The sequence below is a fragment of the Mchenga conophoros genome, linkage group LG7 (assembly GCF_057382185.1).
Source record: "Mchenga conophoros isolate Kocher_MC1m ecotype Shallow Benthic linkage group LG7, M_conophoros_male_GT1.1, whole genome shotgun sequence".
In the NCBI taxonomy this organism is placed as follows: Eukaryota; Metazoa; Chordata; class Actinopteri; order Cichliformes; family Cichlidae; genus Mchenga; species Mchenga conophoros.
In genome coordinates, this window is record NC_140532.1 from 48,891,131 (window position 1) to 48,912,116 (window position 20,986).

At 41.0% G+C, this 20,986-nt stretch overlaps 2 protein-coding genes and 1 long non-coding RNA gene across 13 annotated transcripts in view; 2 read left to right on the forward strand and 1 right to left on the reverse strand.

Moving 5' to 3' along the window:
• The window catches only part of nedd4l (NEDD4 like E3 ubiquitin protein ligase), a 41,700-nt gene extending 39,093 nt beyond the window's left edge, over positions 1 to 2,607 (forward strand). For all 11 annotated transcript variants that reach the window (XM_085279837.1, XM_085279838.1, XM_085279840.1 and 8 more), the window contains one exon: positions 686 to 2,607. In XM_085279837.1, the coding sequence (XP_085135963.1) occupies positions 686 to 788 (103 nt within the window). In that variant the 3' untranslated portion in view covers positions 789 to 2,607. The remainder of the gene's footprint in view (positions 1 to 685) is intronic.
• A 1,619-nt stretch (positions 2,608 to 4,226) lies between these two features.
• Positions 4,227 to 5,525, forward strand: LOC146570973 (uncharacterized). The gene is made up of 2 exons (XR_014893051.1): positions 4,227 to 4,499; positions 4,994 to 5,525. It is a non-coding gene; the product is annotated as an uncharacterized LOC146570973 (long non-coding RNA).
• alpk2 (alpha-kinase 2) lies at positions 4,793 to 16,197 on the reverse strand. Its single transcript, XM_085279844.1, has 11 exons — positions 16,123 to 16,197; positions 12,523 to 14,426; positions 9,941 to 11,480; positions 9,707 to 9,854; positions 9,423 to 9,550; positions 9,271 to 9,315; positions 8,876 to 9,174; positions 7,208 to 7,296; positions 6,900 to 7,117; positions 6,746 to 6,794; positions 4,793 to 6,649 (listed from the first exon to the last, which is right to left on the reverse strand). The coding sequence occupies exons 2-11, from the start codon at positions 14,269 to 14,271 to the stop codon at positions 6,442 to 6,444; spliced, it is 4,473 nt and encodes a 1,490-aa protein (XP_085135970.1). The 5' UTR covers positions 14,272 to 14,426; positions 16,123 to 16,197; the 3' UTR covers positions 4,793 to 6,441.
• Between the last annotated feature and the right edge of the window lie 4,789 nt (positions 16,198 to 20,986).

Below are 20,986 nucleotides of genomic sequence, written 5' to 3' on the forward strand. Positions count from 1 at the left end.
ATGTTTTTGCCCCCTGTTGACCAAATTAAACTCTGCAGTAAAATTCTTGGTTTTGAGTTTGTCGGTCGTCCAGTCCAGTGTTCAGTGTGTGCGGTCTGTGTTCTTCTCTTTAGCATCATGGACTGAATTTGTATTTTTTTTTTTTCTGTAGCCACGCAGGAGAACGTATGAGCTAAATCGTACTTTTGAGCTTTTTTCTCAACTACAGTGTAGCACTATTGCCACTGTTTTATATACTGCCATAGTATTTGAAGCCCTTTTGTATGTGAAAGGTTTACACAAGTCTTGTACAGAGGTTCACTGCATATTTGCAGTTCTTCCTATAATCTCATGTGACAGACAGATTGGTGGTGCATCAATGGTCATGTGGAGATTGAACTGGTCTGTCATGGTAAGAAGTGAAGCTGTTGATGTACTGGTCGATCTACGTTCTCAACCTTAACTATGATCGTGAGCTGTGGGGTAGGACTTTAATAATGAGACGGGGTTGGGTTTTCTCTGAATTACTGTAAGATCTTTAACTTACAGTAAAAAGTGCCTCCAGGCAACTTTTTGGTGCGATATAAATGAAAATGACTTGAGTGATCACTGTGGATGATATGAAATTGCCACATACAGAACCAAAAAATTTAATTATTTTATTTAAAATGTTACCTTATTTGTTTTACCTGTTTTTCTTTTCCAGTTTTAACCGCTTGGATCTACCCACCTATGAATCATTTGAAGACCTGAGAGAGAAGCTCCTGATGGCCGTCGAGAACGCGCAGGGCTTCGAGGGAGTCGACTAGAACGGCTCCCTCCAACCGCATCCAACCCGCCAACGATAAGACAAAATGAAACGGGGATGTCAAACCAGCTGCTGTAGCAGTTCTGTGCAAGCATGTTGTACTGTAATGCCTGACTGCGAGCCACCTCCACTGCACGGTGGTTCGAGACTGTACAGCGACTTGTCGAGCCAATATGCCTACGTCTTTATATCTTTTCGGTTTGGGTAGGTCCCTCCTTTTAAGGTGCTGGGGAAAGGAAGGGAGTGTCGCACTGTTTCGAATGCTGAATTCTGTTATCCACAGGCATGAGCAATGAATGACGGGAGCTGGCCCCTGATCCGCTGTTTCTTCCCCCTCTACCCTCGTCCTGTGAAAATCTACAGTGCTGGAAAACACCAATGCATTTCAATAGCTCCTTTATGTACACTATAGCACAGTATTTGCACCGTCTTCTACAGAGGGGTGCTTCGCATGGCCTTAATCTGGCTTCTACATGCACTATTTCTCTAAGAAACTGCAACGGCACTATGATCACAACTCTCTCAAATCCTTAGACCAACACCAGATTACCTTAGGAATGCTAGCCAATCACATTTCAGGAAATTGGCCACGCCCCTCCGTAGAGCCTTGTCTGCACTGTGTGATCAGAGATCACCATGCAGCCTTTTTGTAGAATAATGTTTTCTTTTTTTTTCAGGCACTAATAATGATTCAAAGATGGGGGATGAGTTCCCAGAGATGGGAATTTTTTTTTTTCTCCTTTAAAAAACAAAAAACAAGCAACGTTTTGTCATCATGGAACATGTTTTCTTTTGAACATTTGGTATAACTCTTCCAGGAAAGTACTCTCAGTGTATTTGTACTGATGAACAATTGTTCTTTACTATATATGCCATGGTGTGTGAAGTGAAAATCTGGCTAGTCTGGGAAATGATGAATCCATATCATTTGTTACAGTGATAGCAAATGTGTTTAATAAAACTGTTTTTATTGTAGTGCTTTGAGAGCAGCATGAAACTGTATCTTGTGTTTGCTACGTAATAATTTGGAAGTGTAATTGATCTTGAAGTTGGGGAGGGAAAACTTAAAATTAAGGGGGGGTAGTTTCTCTGAGACGTCACGATTACATTAATATTCTCATGCCTGTTGCTGTTCATAATGCTGTAAATTGTACTTGAGGGGAGATTTAAAAACAATTTTAAGTTCTTTCATGATTATATGAATTTATGTATGTATTACATTTAACAGAAGTATTACTGATCAACACTAAAATGAAGCTGTGCGTGTGTGTGTGCGCGTGGATGTTTGAGAGAAAAGCTGTGATCCCCACTGAATATAAAGCAGCACGTTTCTTACAAAGAAAAGAAGTGTTTTCTTTTTTTCTATCTTGTTTCTCTTTTTCTAACACTATTGAACCTAAAGGGCACTTTATAGATCACTCTGAGGTCATGTCGCCTGTTATGTCTCTTGTCATTTACTTGAATGTGATTTCCCCCTCCCCTCCTCTTATTCAAAGCACTCACTTGGTGCAATATGTGGTCTGTAAATCTGGGCTGCTGCTCCAAAAAGTTGACAGAAATGAAGCTGAGCCTTCACGTCTTTTAATATTCTTTTATCTCTTCCTTTGTCCCTTTTCTCTACATTTCCCTCCCTTCTGTTTCTTCCAGTCTATGATCCCAACACTCAGACTGACTCAGTACAGTTTTGCTTTTGTTGTTTTTGTTGTTTGTTTGTTTTTTTTAAACAAATGAGGGTTAATATCATTTTGTTCACAGTTCGCTGACTTCTGCAACTCTTTGTGGTTCATTTAATTTCAGTCAAATAAAAATCAGACTTCTCACACACTGTGTCGTTTAATCATTCGAGATCCGACTTTCCTTAAAAACGAGGTGGAAGAGCCATGAAACGGACACTGTTTACGGTTTCAATAAAGCCCCTTTGGAGAAATCTGCTCAAGTGCATGAGCATCCTGTAAAGTTAGGATAAATCGTCAGCCAAAAACTTTTGGTTGCTTTCTGTAGTTGTGCATATGCTTCTTATAAATATGAAAGGTTGGCATCGTATGACTTAAGTCCTCCATAACACCTGCACGACTCCCTTGAAAATGAAAGTTGAGTGAGTGTATTTTTAACATGTATTCAGAGACTTTGTCTAACTTTATTACTGACTGATCGTTCATAGAAATTTGGGTGGATAAAAATGCACCTATATTTTTATTCCCTATTGTATTTTAACTCATTTGTTGACCTTCCTCAAAAATGACTGACCGTCTCTTAAAGTGTATTAGTTCTACACTTCTGCCAACTTACTTCACTCACAAGTTTTCAGAAATCTTTGTAATCCCAGATGGAGCGCTGCTGCTGCACCTTTTTCCCCACCTACATTCTCCAATTCTAACTATTTAAATTCAATTTCCAGGTATCTGTGCTGCTGCTGCTTTTTTTTTTTTTTTTTTTTTTTACAGAAAATTTGTCTGCATTGACAAATATTTGAAAGTTACTACCATCTTTCTCTGTGTGTGCACGTGGGCGGTAAAGGGACCTCAGTTCATTCACACAGGCAATCTAAGAGTTATCAGCTTCAAGGACGAGCAAATAAAAGCCACCCTGCCAGTCCGGGGACATTTTATCAAGCCCTCCTACCCTCAATCTGGTCACAAACAAACCAAAAGCCAACTTTTCTCCTGTAGCTCCTCCTTATAAACGCTTTCACTCACTTAATAATAAATAAAAATCACAGGTGCTATTGAAACAGGTTTGTTTTGTTCTTGTAGGTACACGAACTTTTAATAGATTTGATTTCAGGCTAAACACTTGTTTCTGAGTGAAACACTGGACCCTTCATGTAAAGCTGTTTTCAGTGTCATACAGGCCTTTGTTTACCTGTCAAATTCATGCACGCTGTTATTCTCAGTTTGGTAAAAAAAAAAAATGTATGAATTACATCTAATTACATGTAGGTTTTATATTTCAAAACCTTCAAGCATCCGTTTCAATATAATCTACATTTCTGGCCGTAGTACCAGCCATATCTATAACTCAACTATTGCAGCAAGTTACTTTTTGCTAACTCTTGTGACATTTGAAACTTGTGGGATTCGTGTGGTTTAGCCATTAACTGTTCATTCACCTGGCAGCTATTGCAGATTAAGTTGTGACCCTAGAACTGATGTTTTTGATCATGAATAAACTCTTAGGAACTTTGGTGTTTAAAATTTAGAACATGTGAAACGGCACATGGCATTATGAGTATTTTAGATTCCTACCTCCAACAAAAATAAGAAATTTCATTTCCACCAAACTGCTATCTGTTTGGGAGCAGCACCTGTCTTAAGTTTGTTGTTGCTGAGCTCACAGTGACTTTCAGTGAATCCTGATTAAGGCCCTGAACAGTTGTATTTAAAAAAAAAAAAAAAAAAAAGTCTCCCCTCCACCTTCTACCTCTGGTCAGGGTCGATCAATACTTCCCCCGTAGCTTATCACTAATGTGCAACTGGCTGTTTGTCCAAACTCTGCTCTGTCTACATAAAGACTTGGATGGGACAGCCCTGAACCCAAATGCACCACGGATCACTTCACCAACCTGCAGCTGCGGACGCTCTACTGGACTTAAAACTGGCATTAACAAAGCGACACTGGCATGAGCAGGAAGACCGAGAGTAGAAGAGTAACTGCAGGGAAAAGTGCAACTATTAAGTATAAATGAATCTGGAAAGACCTTTTGAAAATTAAGGTGAGTAGACATTTCCCTCCAATAGGTCTGAAGCTTAATGATTGAACGGTTTAAATTGTAAAGAGCTCGGGACCGTCCCCTGTACCGATTCAGCTCAGATGTGTTTAACATTAAAAGTAGACTGAAAACTCATTCAAGCTCATTTGGCATACAGCCTGACCCAGTCTTTAATTTCTTCATTTTAAAGACGTTAAGGCAAACTTGGTAATTGAGTCTCACATGGGTGTCTTTCTTTGTCTCCTTCACACACACAGCTGCAGTCATCCCTACAATCAGTTGGAGGGGGGGGGGGGGGGGGGGGTGAGCGACTAGACTGGACTTTGAACATGCTGAATAAGCCTAGAATATTTACATGACACTATGGCTTTTTTTTTTTTTTTTTGGCTTCAACATCTGTTTTGGGTTTGGTTTTTTGGCCAAGTATAAACTGCACAATTCACTTAATCTGGATTTTTCTTTCCTGATTTTGCTCTTTCCCCCCTCTGTTTCACCAGGTCACCCATCAATCACTTTGCACCAACAGCGCCTCTGTCTGCAGAAAACCTTGTCCTCCAGAGCTGTGGAGTGTGACAATGGTGTTTGTTTCCTCTTCGTCAAACGCCATTATCACACTAAATAGCTACAGTGTGAAAAGCCCCTCGACGTACCCCTTCACTTTTGGGTTTAAGTGTTGTTGTGTTTGTGGTGTGTGGGTTTTTTTTTCTGTTTTTTTTTTCTAAATTTTAATCCTCTTATTAAATCTGTTGTACAAACTGTAAAGCAAGACTGTATATCAGCTGTGCCAATGACTCTGTGCACATTACACCAGGGCAGGAGATGGAAATAGACATTTGGTGTGTTTATGCATCATATGTGATGCTGAGCCTCTGAGTGTGACCCACTTTCTTTTTGGATTCAAGGTGCTAATTTGCTGCTGGAGACCTTAAAACAGACCTTGGTTTACTACTACTGATGCCAGCTTTGTAAATGTAAAGCTTATTGCACATTTGTCTCTGTTTACCATAAATAAAGTGCTTTTGATCTGTTGCTGACAGATGTTCACATTTCACGGATGTCTTCAAGACCAAGCGGTGAACAAACATACGCAGGAATTTGTATTCCTTCTAGTAATGTTGACTCAACATCTTTCACCTGTCCTACCACGCATATGTGAAAGAAATTAAACATTTGCAACCTGAGTGCGATGCCAGCAATGTGGGTCAGGGTCTGAAAGGTAGACGTGAGGAGTGATCAGAGGCATAATGTATAAAGACTGTTTTAGACTGCAGCTGAATAGCTGGAATATTCCTGGGGTCGTAAAGCCTCTCGATGTCAGATGAATGTGGTATTATAGGGTTCACTCTACGTGCCTTTCCCTATACATGCACTGAATGTGGGTAGCTGGAGGACTTTTACACCAAAGCCTAACTTAGAAATGCTGAGAGATGCTCACAACGGCTCACACTTCTACATACATTCAAGTGATACATCAACTTTATGGGTAAAAATGTCTTTGTTTTGTGTCCAGAGTAGGATCATGATGTCATTCTAAATCAGTCACATGAACAAATATAATGTAACATTAAACTGGATACATGTTCATCAATTATTTGCCAGTTTGCAAAGCGAACACACGCACAAAACAAACCCACACCCATTCATACAACCTAACTTAAAGACATTTCCTCTAATCAATCAATAAAAAGTCCATTAATTTAATGAACTAATAGTTTGAAAATATCCCAGGAGTAGAAAAACAAGAAGAAATCGTTGCTCGCTCATCAGTTCATCAACAGTCTCGTCAGCCCCAGCTTGTGCTACATTTGTTACCTTTAAAAAGTTTATAGAAACTGTCCACCAAACTGCAGTATTCAGTCCAAAGTGACTCACGCGAATCACTAAAAAAAGAAAAGGTAACGGATTCAATTCATAATCAAATCCTTAGTCCAGTATTCTCCTCTTGTTATGACTTCCCCTTAACTACTGGCCCAAATGTTTTCTTCTTGGGTGGAGTGGAGCTCTGGGGTTTGGGTTTTGGAGCAGACGCTGGCTTTTTGGCTTTGGGCTGCAGGGATTTGAGACCTAGCATCTCACAGTACACATTACACTGATGCAAGGCCTTAAACTGGTCTATGAAGGAGGTGCCACAGTTTCCTTTGAATCCCTTGTATCTACAAAGAAAATAAATAACATTAAGAGATCAGTTAGTTCAAAATCACAGTTTGCACGTAGAGTATCTTTGGTCACAAAAAAATGTACATACTCACCCTTTCTTACAGGTGGCTATTCCCACATCAGTAAGCTTCATGCCAACTCCTGAAAAGCAACAAATCACATAGGTGTTTAGATTTCTAACCTGCAAAGAAATAGTTCCCACAAAAAACATATTTTAAAATTTTTTATTTTAATTGTTTCCCTGACCTTGCATGTCAGTAACCAGCAGGTTGCCGTCGGTTTTTTGGTAAACCCAATGCTGGAAAGCACAGCATTTCTGTCCTGCCTCTGAATCACGCCTCATCAGGTTGATCTCTTTGCCATCCTTGACTGAATATTTAACAAAGTTCCCGATTAGCTCCTCTTCCAGCGTGGCGTAGGGGATGTCATTCGACGGACGGTGAATCAGGTAGATGGGAATTATCCTGGTGAATGCCCCAAAAAAAGTGTATCCGGTTAAAAGCGAATTAATGTAGTGAAGAAATTATAACGAGCTTATCAAACGTGTCACTCACTCTGGGATGTCTCCGAAGGCTTCAGTGGACTGAGCAGCAGAAGTGTAAGCTTTGATGTACTCTCTTGCTGTGTTCTGGACCTGGCATTCCTGCAGACCATTAAAAATAAATAAAATAATAAAATGAAACAGAATGAAGTGAACTGAATCAATTGGTGAGAATTTTATCTTTTAATCCAACTTTTAACACACATACAAAGAAAAAAATTGCAGTATGTTCTGTAGAACAGCATACTGTCTATTACAGACACTTTGGAGTTGTAAAATAAGAATACTATCATTATGATGCATGTAGTTGAAGACAAAAGTAAAACTTCCTTTGTAGTCTGGTAAAAGAGCACTTTTGATCTTTCCTTTATGGCTTATAGATGTTATAAAAGTGTGCTGTTTAACTTTCGTTAAGGCTTAAAGTTTACAATATTGAGAGAATGGCCACTTTGAGTGACAGGTATGTGCTAAATACGCCATTAGCTGTCAAATACTGTGGTGTACTGGGGCTTAACTGCAGTTAAAGCTGGCCCAAGAGGTCTAGCAGCTTAAAACAATTGTTTTAAGCTGCTAGACCACACACCAGCACATTTAAATGGGCTAGTGCTACCTAGCATGTCTCCCTCACAGTCAAGAGTCACTTCAGTCTCCAAAAAAAAAAAAATGATAGCAACAACCATAAAGCTAATCATATATAGACTGTGTATAAAATGTAACTGAGTTCCTGTTATGAAGATTCACCCTGAGCTTTAACACTGTCACTACCTTACTGTTTGGAAACTGGACACAATTAGTCCAAATTAGGTTTTGCAGTCAGATATCTAACGATAACTAACTTGGCCACCATAGTGGACGTGTGACAGTGTAGAGTCACATCACTAAGGCCCCAGCCACACTTAAGAATGGTCTAAAAGCATAGGGGAACCGCGGGTCATTAGGGAAAAACAGGTATGCTCCAACCAGCTGGTGAGTGGTTGCTCAGATTGATAGCCCCAGTAACAAAGGCTTAGAGATTAGTCGGTGAGCTCCTAACAACCACAGCTGCTAGAGAGAAAATGTGTTCACCAGTCAGTTGACAGAAACCTTCTTTTGACTGATTCGATCGCTGGCTGATTGCTACGGTTCTAACATGATAACATGGAAGATGCTAACATGTCTGCAAACATGCCAACTGCAGCACTGAGACACAACGTTTACTTTGATTCTGGTTCATGTTGTACTTTCTCAAGGTTTGCCACTGCATGGCTAGAGCTTAGCAAGTGTTTGCAGACAAGTCAGTGTCTTCCATGCAAACCACAGGTGACTGCACCAATATGCTAACAACCAAAGCAATCACAAGGAGGTTTTTGGTGCAGTGTCATCTTTCCAACAGCCACCAACCCCTCCCCATGCACCCTCTCTAATGAGGTGCAATTACCTTAAAATATGATCTGCTTTGTCCTCTTTTTTGACTCTAATGGAGACCGTAATTTCCAAAATTAGCCTCATGTTTTACTTTGTAAAATTAAAAATTAAAAGTAAATTGAAAGTAAAATTGAAACTAGTGACAGAGGCTAGATATCATCAGGAGAGTTAGCGAGGGCGTAGTGAGCTAAGGGCTGTTTTCCTACAGTCTTCTATAATCTCATAATTACTCCTTGAGCCATGAAGAATTACTACACACTAATTGTGATATTCGTACCTCCACAGCCAAGGTGAAGTTCTTCTGAACAAGCTCGTCATTGTTCTTGGTCCCATAGCTGATAGCATTGTGCACTTTGAGCACACAGGAGTGACCTGGCAGTAACAGGGGTATCTGACCCGCATGCAGCTTGGTCCGGAAAGCCCGCCGATGCATGCCCTCCCCAAAGTATTCCTTCTCGGTGATCATACTGATAGGATGGCTGTCTCCAAAGTATTGATCGGATAAGAAATCGTCTTTGAACAAGAGTCTGGAGAAATGGGCGTCCTCTTCTTCACTGCTAACCTCAACAGGGTCAGCTGGGGAGGAAAAAAATATAGACACAATATTACATCTAGGGTCTTCTTTTTAAAGCTCAGCTGTATAAAGTAACATGCTCCTAAATCTTAACTCACATGAAATGGTTTTTGGAGCCAGGGGGATGACAACCTCACTGAGCACTGTGAAATAACAGGGAAAATAAAAAATGTAGTTTTCATTTATATACATCATGTAAACATTTTAAACACTTTCACTTTCAAAAATGAGCTAAATTTTTTTTTGTTACCTTCATATGTGAGCAGGTAGTCCAAGCTGACTGAGCCATATAAGCTGCTGAGCTGGCAGAGGTACTTGCCCAGATCTTTGTGAGAAGCATTGCTGATGGTCAGGGTCACTCTGCTCTCATCCCCTGCACTTCAGACAAAGGGACAGTGTTACTCAGTAGAAGAAAACAGACACGCCCTGTGGGTTGCAAAGCAGCTTGCAGATACAAAGCAGCTGCAGGGAAGCTAAACCAGCTCGGTAGGACATTATTATTGCTAAAAATGACATAAAAGTCATATGAATTACCTTCTTTTCATCTCAGCCAGGACAGTACCCTCTCTGCTCCAGGTCACAGTGTAGGCCGAGGTTACAGCAGCAAACTGACACCACAGGCACAGACTCTGGGGGTCACCACTCACGGGCACTGCCTGTATAGGCTTCACCACCTTGGGCTCTGCAGATATTATGATAGGCTTTAATAATGCCATGTGAACTATGTGTTTCCATGCAGAGGACTAGCTGTTTAATCAATTCCCGTACCTTCCTTGGGTGGAATCCTCTGTTTGACCACTTCACTGTACGCCTTCTTACGAGTTCCTCCAACATCAGTCTTGAGCTCAGCTTCCTTTCCTTTTGCTGACACATCTGACTTTGGTAGTTTAGACTCCAAAATGCTCACAATCTTCCCAAACTTATCCTCTGACAGACGTCGCCTTTTAACCACATCATCATTCAGAGGACTTGTAAAGTTCTTTGGCTGGTGGCCCTTATCGTCTGTGGGATGTGGAGGTTGTTCTCCCTCTGACGCTTTAGCCTCCGATTGCTGCTGGGACTTTATTTCGGCTACATCTGGCTGTTCGCTTTCCTTTTGAGCTTTGCCAGCTTTGGCACCCAACTTAGATTCGAACAGCTCGATTCTTCCTTTTGCAGTCTTTGATTTTGCTCCATTCTCCACTTCAGCCAGTGGCTCCCCCGGCGCTGTATTCTGACCATGTTTCTTTTTCTTCTTGCTGTGTGGCTTGCTTGTTGCCTTCTCGGTTACACCTGTCTCAATAACCAATGTAGCCTCCTTGGCCTCAAGTCCAGATTGACTGTTCTCACTGCTATGATTTTCTCCAATAGTAGGGTGAGTTTCTTGCTGGTTGGAGGTCTGCTGAGCAGAAACACGGTGACATTTGCTTTCCTGTTTTTTGGAAGGTTGGGTGAAATGATGATGACCGGCCGATTTATCCTTTTTGGATCGTGTTTTTCCCTCTGAGGTGTTCTTGTGGGTTTTGTGAGGCATCTTTTCAGTCTTTTTATGAGTCAGATCAGTCTTCTCCGATTTAATAGCTTTGGGTTTTACGGGCTTGGAGACAAATGGATCATAAATATCTAAAGTGATGCATGCAATGTGTTTCTCTTTTGAAATGAAGAGATTTTCAGCGTGGATAGGGATGAAGTTTTCTAGTTCCCTATTGAAGTCATCAATCTCCTCAAATATTGTCTTTCTAGAAAAGAAAGAGTCTATAGTGTCACTAGTTTTCAAGTCTTGTAGTCCTTCTGGTGAAGATCTCTCAGCAGTCTTTGTTGTATTCTGCTTTTCATGAATCAACTCCTCACCGCCTTCCAGAGATGTTTTGTTAGTAATTCCATCCGGGGTTGGCAAGACAGCACTCTGTCTTACTTGATTGCAACTGTTGTTATTGAGAGAGCCTTTCAAACAAATCTGATCACCTTCCAAACTGCTGCTTGTCCTACAGTTGAGGGAAGGGCCAATACTGACCGGAGCTAAGGGCATAATAAATGTGGGACTGTCCCTCTGCGCCTCCACCTGACGTGCTCTATCAAGGTCTGGCAACGTGCCAATAGACACGCAGTTGTCCGCATTAAAATGCAGGCCAGGTTGTGTGTCTCCACCTGGCACGTTTGAGTTTGTCAGAGCGTCCGCGGTGAGGACACTAAAATCAGTTATTGATTTGTTTTCATCCCTATTGACTTCTGATCGCCCACAGCTCAGTTTAGCTTCTGGCTCGGCCACTGAGCCCAGCTGGACAAGCCTGTGTTCATCTGTCACTTCACACAGTCTATCTCCAACAGGCTGATAGAGAAAAGGACAAAGAACAACAAAGTGTTAAACTGAGAATTAAAAAAAAGTTCTCTTTCAGTTTCCTTTATGGTTGCACATAGACAAACACAGAACACTGTAACAGTGCTGTTAATATACTGCCTTAGGGTTCAGTATCAGGCAATTACACTAAAGACTGATCAGATATTTGTTATTTTAGCACGTACCTTTCTATAGAGCCAAAAATCAGACGTTTATAAAACACCATGCTTCTATACCCAATCCACCAGTCCATATGTCCTGCATGCAACTGGAACCCTGACTGTCAGTGTTAAAGACTGTACCTCCAGCTGCAATTGCACCTCTAAGTCAACCAAAAGCAGTCTCCTGGCCCCAAGACCCTGTCAGGGTCCTGATCGTGGCTTTTTAAAGGAGATGTGGTGGAAATGGGTGTGTCAAAGGGTGCGTACAAATAGAGAGAGGGCAATGGAGGGTCGTGTTTCAGTTTTCAGCTGTGCTCTCCTCTCACCCTGACATGCCAAGGATGCATGCTATTATCACTGGACTCTCAGCTATTATTAGGTGCCATTTCTGTCAATCCAAAGTTTTCCTCTTAGGCACTCATTTTTCCCTCAGCACCCACAGTTGTCAGTCTTTGAGGTTGGGAGCCAAACGACTTATCCAATCAAGGCTGTGGGTGCAAGGACTTGGTTGCAAACTGAATGGCTCCAATCCAAAGCAAGCCGACAATGCTCGCGAGCCTGGTGTGTGGTGACATACGTGGATTTTATATTCAGCGCAACTCATGACTGGCTTAGTGATATTAGAGGTATGACAACGCCGACAAGGACAAGAGCAGGAATGTTTTTTAACTTTGTGCCTGTGTTTCTAAAGGGCATGACTGATTTGTCTGCTGGCCAACGATGCTGTTGGCCATCATGCAAACAGACAGACTGGAAAGAGTTGCACACATCCCCCAAGCACGACTGCAAAATATTCTGTAATAGTTCATGTTTTCACTTCATACTGATCACAAACTTTTACCTCTCAAGTGTTCAAAGATCTATCATCTTACCTCCTTGGTTATTAAATCTGTAGGAGGGTCCAAATCTGTATCTTCTATTATGTTCAGTACGACTGGGGTTTTTTCATCGATGATGAAATGTTCTGTGTCCTGGGACTCTGCACATTCATCAAACGGAGAGAGGTCCAGATCAGCAGAAGTAGATCCAGGCATCAGTGTAACCACAGTTGCATCTGCTGTGTTTTCTCCTGAAGAGGCCACCGTTGTACCAGGTGCACCTCTGGATGGGGAACACTTGTCTCCCTGTGTGGTGGGTGTTGGATCGCAGAAGGATTCAGCCCCCTCTGTGTGATGGGGTTCAAGTCCTGTAGAGTCGAGGTACAAAGAGAGACAGCCTTGCCCAGAGTGGATGGAGCTCTCTGAGATGTTTTGTGCACTTAGAGGTTGATCCTGCACGCCCATTTGTGCCTTAGCTGTTGTTTCTAGATTGTGTCCTTCTTTCACAGTCTCTGCTTCTGTATGAGTATTTACCTCTGATAGAGCCTGTGTCAATGCATCTATTTCAGCCCCTATTTCTGAAAAGGCTGATGTGAAGTCCTCAGATGGAGCTACAATGATCCCAGTCCAATCTGAGAGTGCACTTGCCCAGCTGTCTACTGATGACCACCTCTCAATTGGTGGCCCCCAACCTTTGGTGTCATCGCCCGTCCAGCCAATCCCCTTGCTACCTTCAGGGTTGTAATGTGAAACCTGTGTCTCTCTTGGGGAACACGACAAGTGACTGGCAGGAGAGAGAGCTTCTTGGATCACAGAGTGATGCAAAACATCCCGATCTTCTGTATCATCACCAGCCAGATACTGATGTGCGTCCTGCCAGACCTCCATAGGGCTGTTGCCGCGCTGCGGGGTTGCTCCAGTGACCTCTGCTTCTCCTTCTCTCTCATCATTTAGAAACATAAAGTATTCCTCACAAGCATCTACAGCAGGTGTTCTTAGCCCCAAGTGTTCACTCACATCTGGCTCATTATTCTCTGTGGATTGTTCCTCACAAGAGCTGTGATGACATCCTGTCACGTCTGATGAATCACACATCAGTACATGTTTATCACAGTCACGGTTCACTTGTTCCACACTTGTTTGTGATAATGGCTGGTATTCAGAACATTTAATCTCACCGGGAGCTATACTTGGGCTTACAATGAAGTCCTGCGTGTCACTTTCAAAGATATAAAGATCTGACAAAGGCGCTACAGCCATATCGCTATCTGAACTGTCTGACTGAGGTGATAATGACCTAAATAATGGAGGTTTGTTTTCAGAGCTGAAATTGGGACTGGAGTAGGGGACAGTGACAGACTGCTCCATCAAACCTTCAAGTGTGAGTGACACAGCCCCAAAAGATTCAGGTGGAGTATGTCCTTCCATGAGAAGAGATGAAGCAGATTCAGACTGAGGTAAAATGAGGTCCTGACAGAGTTGACGTATTAGAGGTGATTTCCTTCCTGACTGGCTCAAACAGCGCTGAACCCTGGAATTGTCATCCGTTGGTGGAGCCTCTGAGGAAAGCGAAAACTGCTCTGATACATTTTGGATGGACGATAAAGACTTTAGGCTGTGTGGGTCTGCAGAAACATGTGGATGTGTGGATTTATCAGTGGTGTCTGAAAGACAGTGCGCAGTCTCTGTTCCAGACAGCTTGTCTACTGAGGGGCTGTGCATAACCGAGTCAAAATCCACAGTCTGACTGTCTGTCAGAGCCGGCTGACTTTGGCTGTCTGCGCAAGGAAGTGACGCGTCCATGGGGACTTCTAGTCGAGCGTCTCGGGGAGGTTGTCAAAAAAACTGACAGCAACATGAGGCCGACAAAGTTTTGTGTACAGTGACAGATTTGTTGCACCTTCTGTCATTATTCCATCCCAGAGTACATTTGGATCCTTGTTTATCTAATTCAGTATCTGCAAAGTGACACATGAGGTTAGCATAAAATTCAAATAAATAAACAGTTAAAATGCAAAGATGTGAAAGAGAATCTCTGGCTTGAGTCTTAAGTTTGAATTTACTTCCCTGAAGTATCTGAAGCAAAAGCTACTATCTCCTTTCAGCTGTCAGTTTGCATTTTGCTTATCTAAGCAGCAGGAGATGGTTCATTCAGAGGCATGTTGCATCTATTTCAAGGACGTTTAAGACACACTTGACATATCTTATCAACGGGAAGCCATCCTGCCATTACTTCTTTGCTGATAAAGAAGTCTGCCTCGTGATGCTTTTCTTGTTGCCAGTGGAAGATTGTGCTTTCTAAAGTCTATTTTCTTGAATAGTCAAGTGGTGGTGAAATGTGCATTGACTACATTATCAATATACTATTTATTTGACGAACCAAAAGGTGCAAAGTTGGGATTCTTTGTGAAAACAAAAAAAGTTAATTAAAAATGTAATGATTGTTGCTAACCTGATACCTGATGTTCCTGAAGCTACAGGGAAGGTACCATCTCTGGTCTATATCTATTATCATTATTGCTATAGTATAGTTAGTTAAGCCCCTTCACATTCATCTTAATTTCAATTTCAGTTGTACAGCAATACCTCACTGTTATTTTTCAGACTACAGCAGCAATTATTTGGTGTCTCTACGTGACTTTAGCATCGTTAAAATGCCATTGCAGACAATCCGACACACGTGCAGCGGGCAATATATGAAGTGTTGATGGTGGAGACTTTAAATCATGCACACTGATATACAAGATTTCTGGAGGGGAGGTCGTGGCACAGACACTGGAAAAATACCAGAACATCTTTACCAGTGACCTGCATTTGTCACATTCATTCCTGCTGCACGGAAGGACACGTCGCACAGCCCTCCACCTCAGATGTTTACTATGAAATTCAAATCCTACCTACTCTGAGTTTATTGACAAACTTATATTTGAAACTGATTTCACAATGATTTTAGACAGAAAAAAAAATCAATGTAAAAAATCACCAACATCATTTTTCTGTATCACAATAAAGCCAGTTAATTTGATGAATGACCTTAATACCAACCAAAGTAAATTGAATTTTTTCTTGTGTCATGTCGTGCATTTCTTAACCCCATATTGAGACTTTGTTAAGATATGACAGCACATTTCACTCTTGCACATGCAATTCAAAGCAGTTTTGGTGGCAGGATTGAATGGCGTAATGTAAATGTGTTTGGGTTTGAATTCTTCTTGTGGATCTTTCAAAATAAAACCAACCTCAGCCAAATAACCTCCCCAAGTGTGCTGCATCTATTTTCAATTTTTTGCCTGAAAAGCTTTTGAACAAAGTTTTGATAATATCAGCACAGGCTGCCTGATAATGTAAGCGTTTCCTGACAGTCACACATTAAAAATGAGAGGGAGATGAAAACCGAAATAATATAATAATAATAATAAATAACCAAGCGTGTCTTGTGTATCGTGTAGCACAGCGGAGTTTATGCGTCCACATATCCACATGAAGTGTGACTGTCCACGTTTACCATTCCAAAGAAAGCCACAAACAAATGTCTAACAAGTCATGACACAAGTGAATCATAAAGGATAAAAGTATAACTATTACTCCAGGCATTAAAACAGTTGTCTATCTGGTGAGGTGGGGGGGATTTCCAGCCATGCAAGTAGTACGTACCCTTTTGATAGCCGTATGGTTGAGAATATAGACCTATGATGTAGGACTTCAGTACAAGCATAGGCAGAGCTGGCGGTCTCGGGGTGTGAGTCTATTTTTAAATGTTGTCTCCCCACAAGTACAAAGTCGGTTACCTGATATAGTGGACATGTGCCGATCTAACACCCGATATCTATATTTACAGGCCGTTTCAATGATGGCCTACTTTACAGACTGAAGACTTGAGTTGCGGTTGTTTAATTGTCTGTTTGGTTTCTTGTTCAATTGTAGATTCTGATTGCAGGAAAAAAAAATCTTAAAATCTTGTTTGTTTCTGTCCCATCCCCAATAACCCCAGTTTACAGCGGTATTTAAATAACAACAGATATTACACATATAATAAAATACAGCATATACTATTTCAGTTATTTTCATGTAATTAAAGTTCCTGTCTGATTAAACTGTGCTAGCGGCACACCTTTAACAATGAGGGCTATTTTCCTTGAGAAATTAATACCCCTTCAACTACTCTGGCAAAGCAACAATGCCCTGTTGTCAGTGGTGAAGAGTTCTGGGAAACGAAGCAAATTATCTTTTGAGATGTGGATTCAGAGAGTGATCGTCTTATAGTGCTATACCATACTCATCGTATGCTAAATGTGAAGAAAGAATCTGAAGACCGATGAGTCATTTGGTTACTTCAGGACAGTGATGTCAAATTCATTTTAAATCATGGACCACTTTGTTCTTAGGTGGGCCGGACTGGTGAAACTACTTTTTCTATCAGCCCAAAGAAGTTTAACTACTCATTTACTCTCAAATATATCTTTATATCGGAAAAAAGAAATTCAAAATGTACACTTCATCTCAGTTTTTCTGCACAAAATGAAATGCTTATGGAGAAATTAGATAGTTACAAGTTTTAGGGCTGAAAATTGTAAGAAATAAATGTGTAAAACTGGAGAATATTTCTGTTCATTCATTGCCCGGGATGTCCTCTAATTATAAAACTGAAAGTATTTGTGAATTACAATGAAAAATGAAAGGATTATTTTTTCACTGTTGGCCCATTATGAACAAAAACAATCCAAAACAGACATTCCAGTAGTAGATGGTGAAAAAACAGGAAGTTAACTGTTATTTATTATTATCTATTACTTCATTACTTTGGTGTAGCATGAATGGTCATAATGGAGCTCTTTATCAGCAGGACAAACTGTAAAATATCTTCTCTCTTAGCTAATCTTTCCCATGTTCCTGTCTTTAAGGGATGGACAGATTTATAACTAAGTGATTCGAGGCTGTTGCATCATCCTCCCTGGAACAGGTGAGAGGACGGGAACGGATCATTTTACCGCTTTAAAATCAGCACATTGTAAATAGTAGTTTAGGAGCCAGCACTGTCCAATAAAACAGCAATACATCAAAACTAAGAGAAAAAAATATCAGTGTAACAGATTTTCTATGACTATTTTGGTTTAATCCTTTCAAACTCTAAAACAACAACAACAGCTTTGACAAAGCACTGCGTCATAATTGTTTGTTGTGCATGCAAATCAGTGACACGTTTCCTGAATGACTGGATGAGGACACAAACCATTGAAACCGTGTCATATCATTTTACTCATTTGTGCCATTATGTAACGCTCGCGTCCTCACAGCTGTTGCTTTCCTGTCGGGGGCTTTGAAAATCTACCAAGCAACACAGGGAATATTAATGGACATTTAGTGTGTATCTGTTTGTCCTCGCTGCGTTTGTTTTTGCTTAAATTTTCATTCTTCTGTTGGGATCTTCTGTTATTTTACTTTAGAAAAAAGATCTGAGGCCGGATTTGGTATTTTGTGGTAACATTTTAGATTTAGAAAATGAAATCACAGTCCAAACACATGCATGGAGTTAGGCTGTAGGTGTGAATGTGTTGTTGAGTATATGCCAGCATGCGCCTTGCCTTTTGTCCATTGGCAGTTGGAATAAGTTTTACCTCCCCTGAATTGTATAGATGGAAAAGTTATTGATTTAATGAATCTGAACTTGTTATAATGTAACTGTTAAAGGATATGCATTTTTTCTGCCATAGATTCACAGGGTGCTGTGGCTGTCATGATCCTGGCCTAGGTCTGTTTCTGGGTCTTGTGGTTGAATCCTTTGTTATATTTTCTTCTTTTGGAGTCTTAGTTTGCCTTTTGAGTCTTCATCTCCCTTATGATAAGTACATATATGTGATGGTGTTTCTCCGTTTACTTATAATACTTATTTCTAGTTTTAATTTGGGGATTTCTTCAGTGTCTTGGGTTTAGTTTACTTTTTCCCTTTCCAGGGGAAGCCATGTCTGCTTTCCCAGGTTGCCCTTCTTTGTGCGTCTCTTAACTTCCCCACATTTCTCCAGCCAGTTGTGGATTTAGTTTATTCTCCTAACGGACTTTGTTGGAGTTTGTTTTGTTTTTGGTTTAGTTTCCATCCATCTGTATTTGGCTCCAAAACTCTGCATTTCATGATGGCGGCAGGCTTGATCGGTACCAAGTGGACCGACGTACACATTTCTGGGTGTTCACCTTAACAATAAACTGGACTGGTCAAAACAAGAAGGGCCAAAGTCAGCTCCATTTACTGGGCAGGCTGAAGTCTTTTGGGATGTGCAGAACATTACAAAGGACCTTTTATGACACTGTGATGGCTTCTGCTATCTTTTATACAGTTCTCTGCTGGGGAGGTGGAACCACAGAGAGGGATAGGAAATGGTTTAATAGACTAGTAAAGAGGGCTAGCTCTGTTCTGGACAGTCCCCTAGAGCCCATAGAGCAGAGGGTGAGAGGAAGATGTTAGTCAACCTAAGGTCCATATTCCAATTTCTTCGTTCTGTTGGTTGGATAGAGTTTTATTTGTTACACAAAAACACAATCGTAAAGTATTTTTGCAGCATTACAAACCTTAAAACTATTTTTTAAAAGCATTTGGCAGACAAGTTGCTCCACCACGAGCATGTCATTGGGACGTGGCCCCATGGAGTCGTGTAGTCATGGAGAGAAAAGTATCATCTTACCAAAACAAGATGTATTTTTACACCATGTTGTTACACCAACTTGTTCAGCCCGACATGTGCTCCCTCTCTCTTTCTCTCTCCCAGAACTTCTAGGGCAGTATGGCGGGGGTGAGAATGGTCCCGCACATGAAACAAGTGTGCGTCACAGCCGTGTTTTGTTTTTGCGTGTACGTGAGAGCGTCAGCTAAAGGATGATGTTCCATAACCAATTAAGGCGAGGTCACCAGAACAGAGAAATGCATTACACCAGTCTTATGAAAGAAATACTTGGCTTTAATGTTACGCTGTTGTATGAAGACATTATTTACATAATGACACACTAAATGCTGCAGCTGGAAAACTTGTCTAAAATTTGAGTGATACAGATTTTTTTGTCAAACATGAGCTAAACAGATCTATTATTAGGAGTTTTTAAATCACTTGACAACATTTTACAAAAGCAGAGACTACTCAAGTAAAAATGTAATGTGTGTCTTTGTGTATGTGGCAGAGAAAAGCAACACAATGGAGAAAACAATGTTTTTCTTTAAGGCTGCTCACCAAACATTTTGCATCTTGATAGAACCAAACTTGTCGTAACTTTAGGTGCTTTCATGGAAACGTAGCCGTGTGTTTTGCGTCACCAAACATTTAAAACCTTTTGCCGTGATCTCGTCAATCAGTTTCACTTTAAGATGAGTCACTGACATGGAAAGTGAAGTGAAAACATGGTCTAATTCAAACGTATTGTCTTGGCCAGAACAGTTAATGGTAGGGAAAGGATGGTGGGGTGAGCTATGAGTCAGTTGCAAGAAAAGCACTTAGACACTCAAGAGGAGTGTTCGATGTATTTTTCTGTAATTTCAGTAAAAGAAAAAGGCCTTTATATATATATATATATATATATATATATATATATATATATATATATATATATATATATATATTAGGGGTGCAACGATATTCGTATCGATATTGAACCGTTCGATACAGTGCTTTCGGTTCGGTACGCATATGTATCGAACAATACAACATTTGTAATTTATTTTATCAACTTTCCTTCTGACGATGCTGTCTGTGTTGAGCGCTCAGTGAATCTGCGTTCGACTACTCCGCCTAGGCTGCACTGTCGAGCGCAGATCCACTGAGCGCTCAACACAGACAGCATAGTCAGAAGGAAGAGCGCAGGGCACCTCCCCCACCCTCATTCAGATCTGGCGTTTGGAATTATTTTGGTTTTCATGTGACGTATGACCCTGAAGGTAAGCGAGTCATGGACTAAAGCAGTATGTTGGATGTGCCATGCAATGCTCAATTACATGGGTGGGAACTAGTGTGTTAGCGCAGTTAGCTCGTTAACGTGTTGGCCGTCTAGCCCAGGCATGGGCGAACTACGGCCCGGGGGCCACGTGCGGCCCGTTAAACGTTTTGATCCGGCCCGCCAAACTTGAAAAAAATTTAATAAATTAACCTTGTTAATGTTTTATTTCCCCTGCAATTCTGATGTTTCCTCACTAGATGGCGCACTCTAGATATATTGGCTTTGTTGAGGTGAAGCGGCGTAGGCCTATTACTCCACGTTTGCACTTTACCCTGTGACCTACCGCCCCTCTATGAAGATGAGCGGACCCAAGAAAAGGAAAGTGGACAGAGAATGTCGAGTGTTCAAAAAGGAGTGGACAACTAAATATTTTTTCACTGAACACCGATCATCTGCTGTTTGCCTGATATGCCAAGAAACTGTGGCGGTTTTTAAAGAGTATAATATTAGCCGTCACTTTGCCACAAAGCACGCAAATTATGCTAGCAAGCTCTCAACAAAAGAACGGGAATCTGCTGCTGAGAAGTTGGCAGCTAATTTGAAG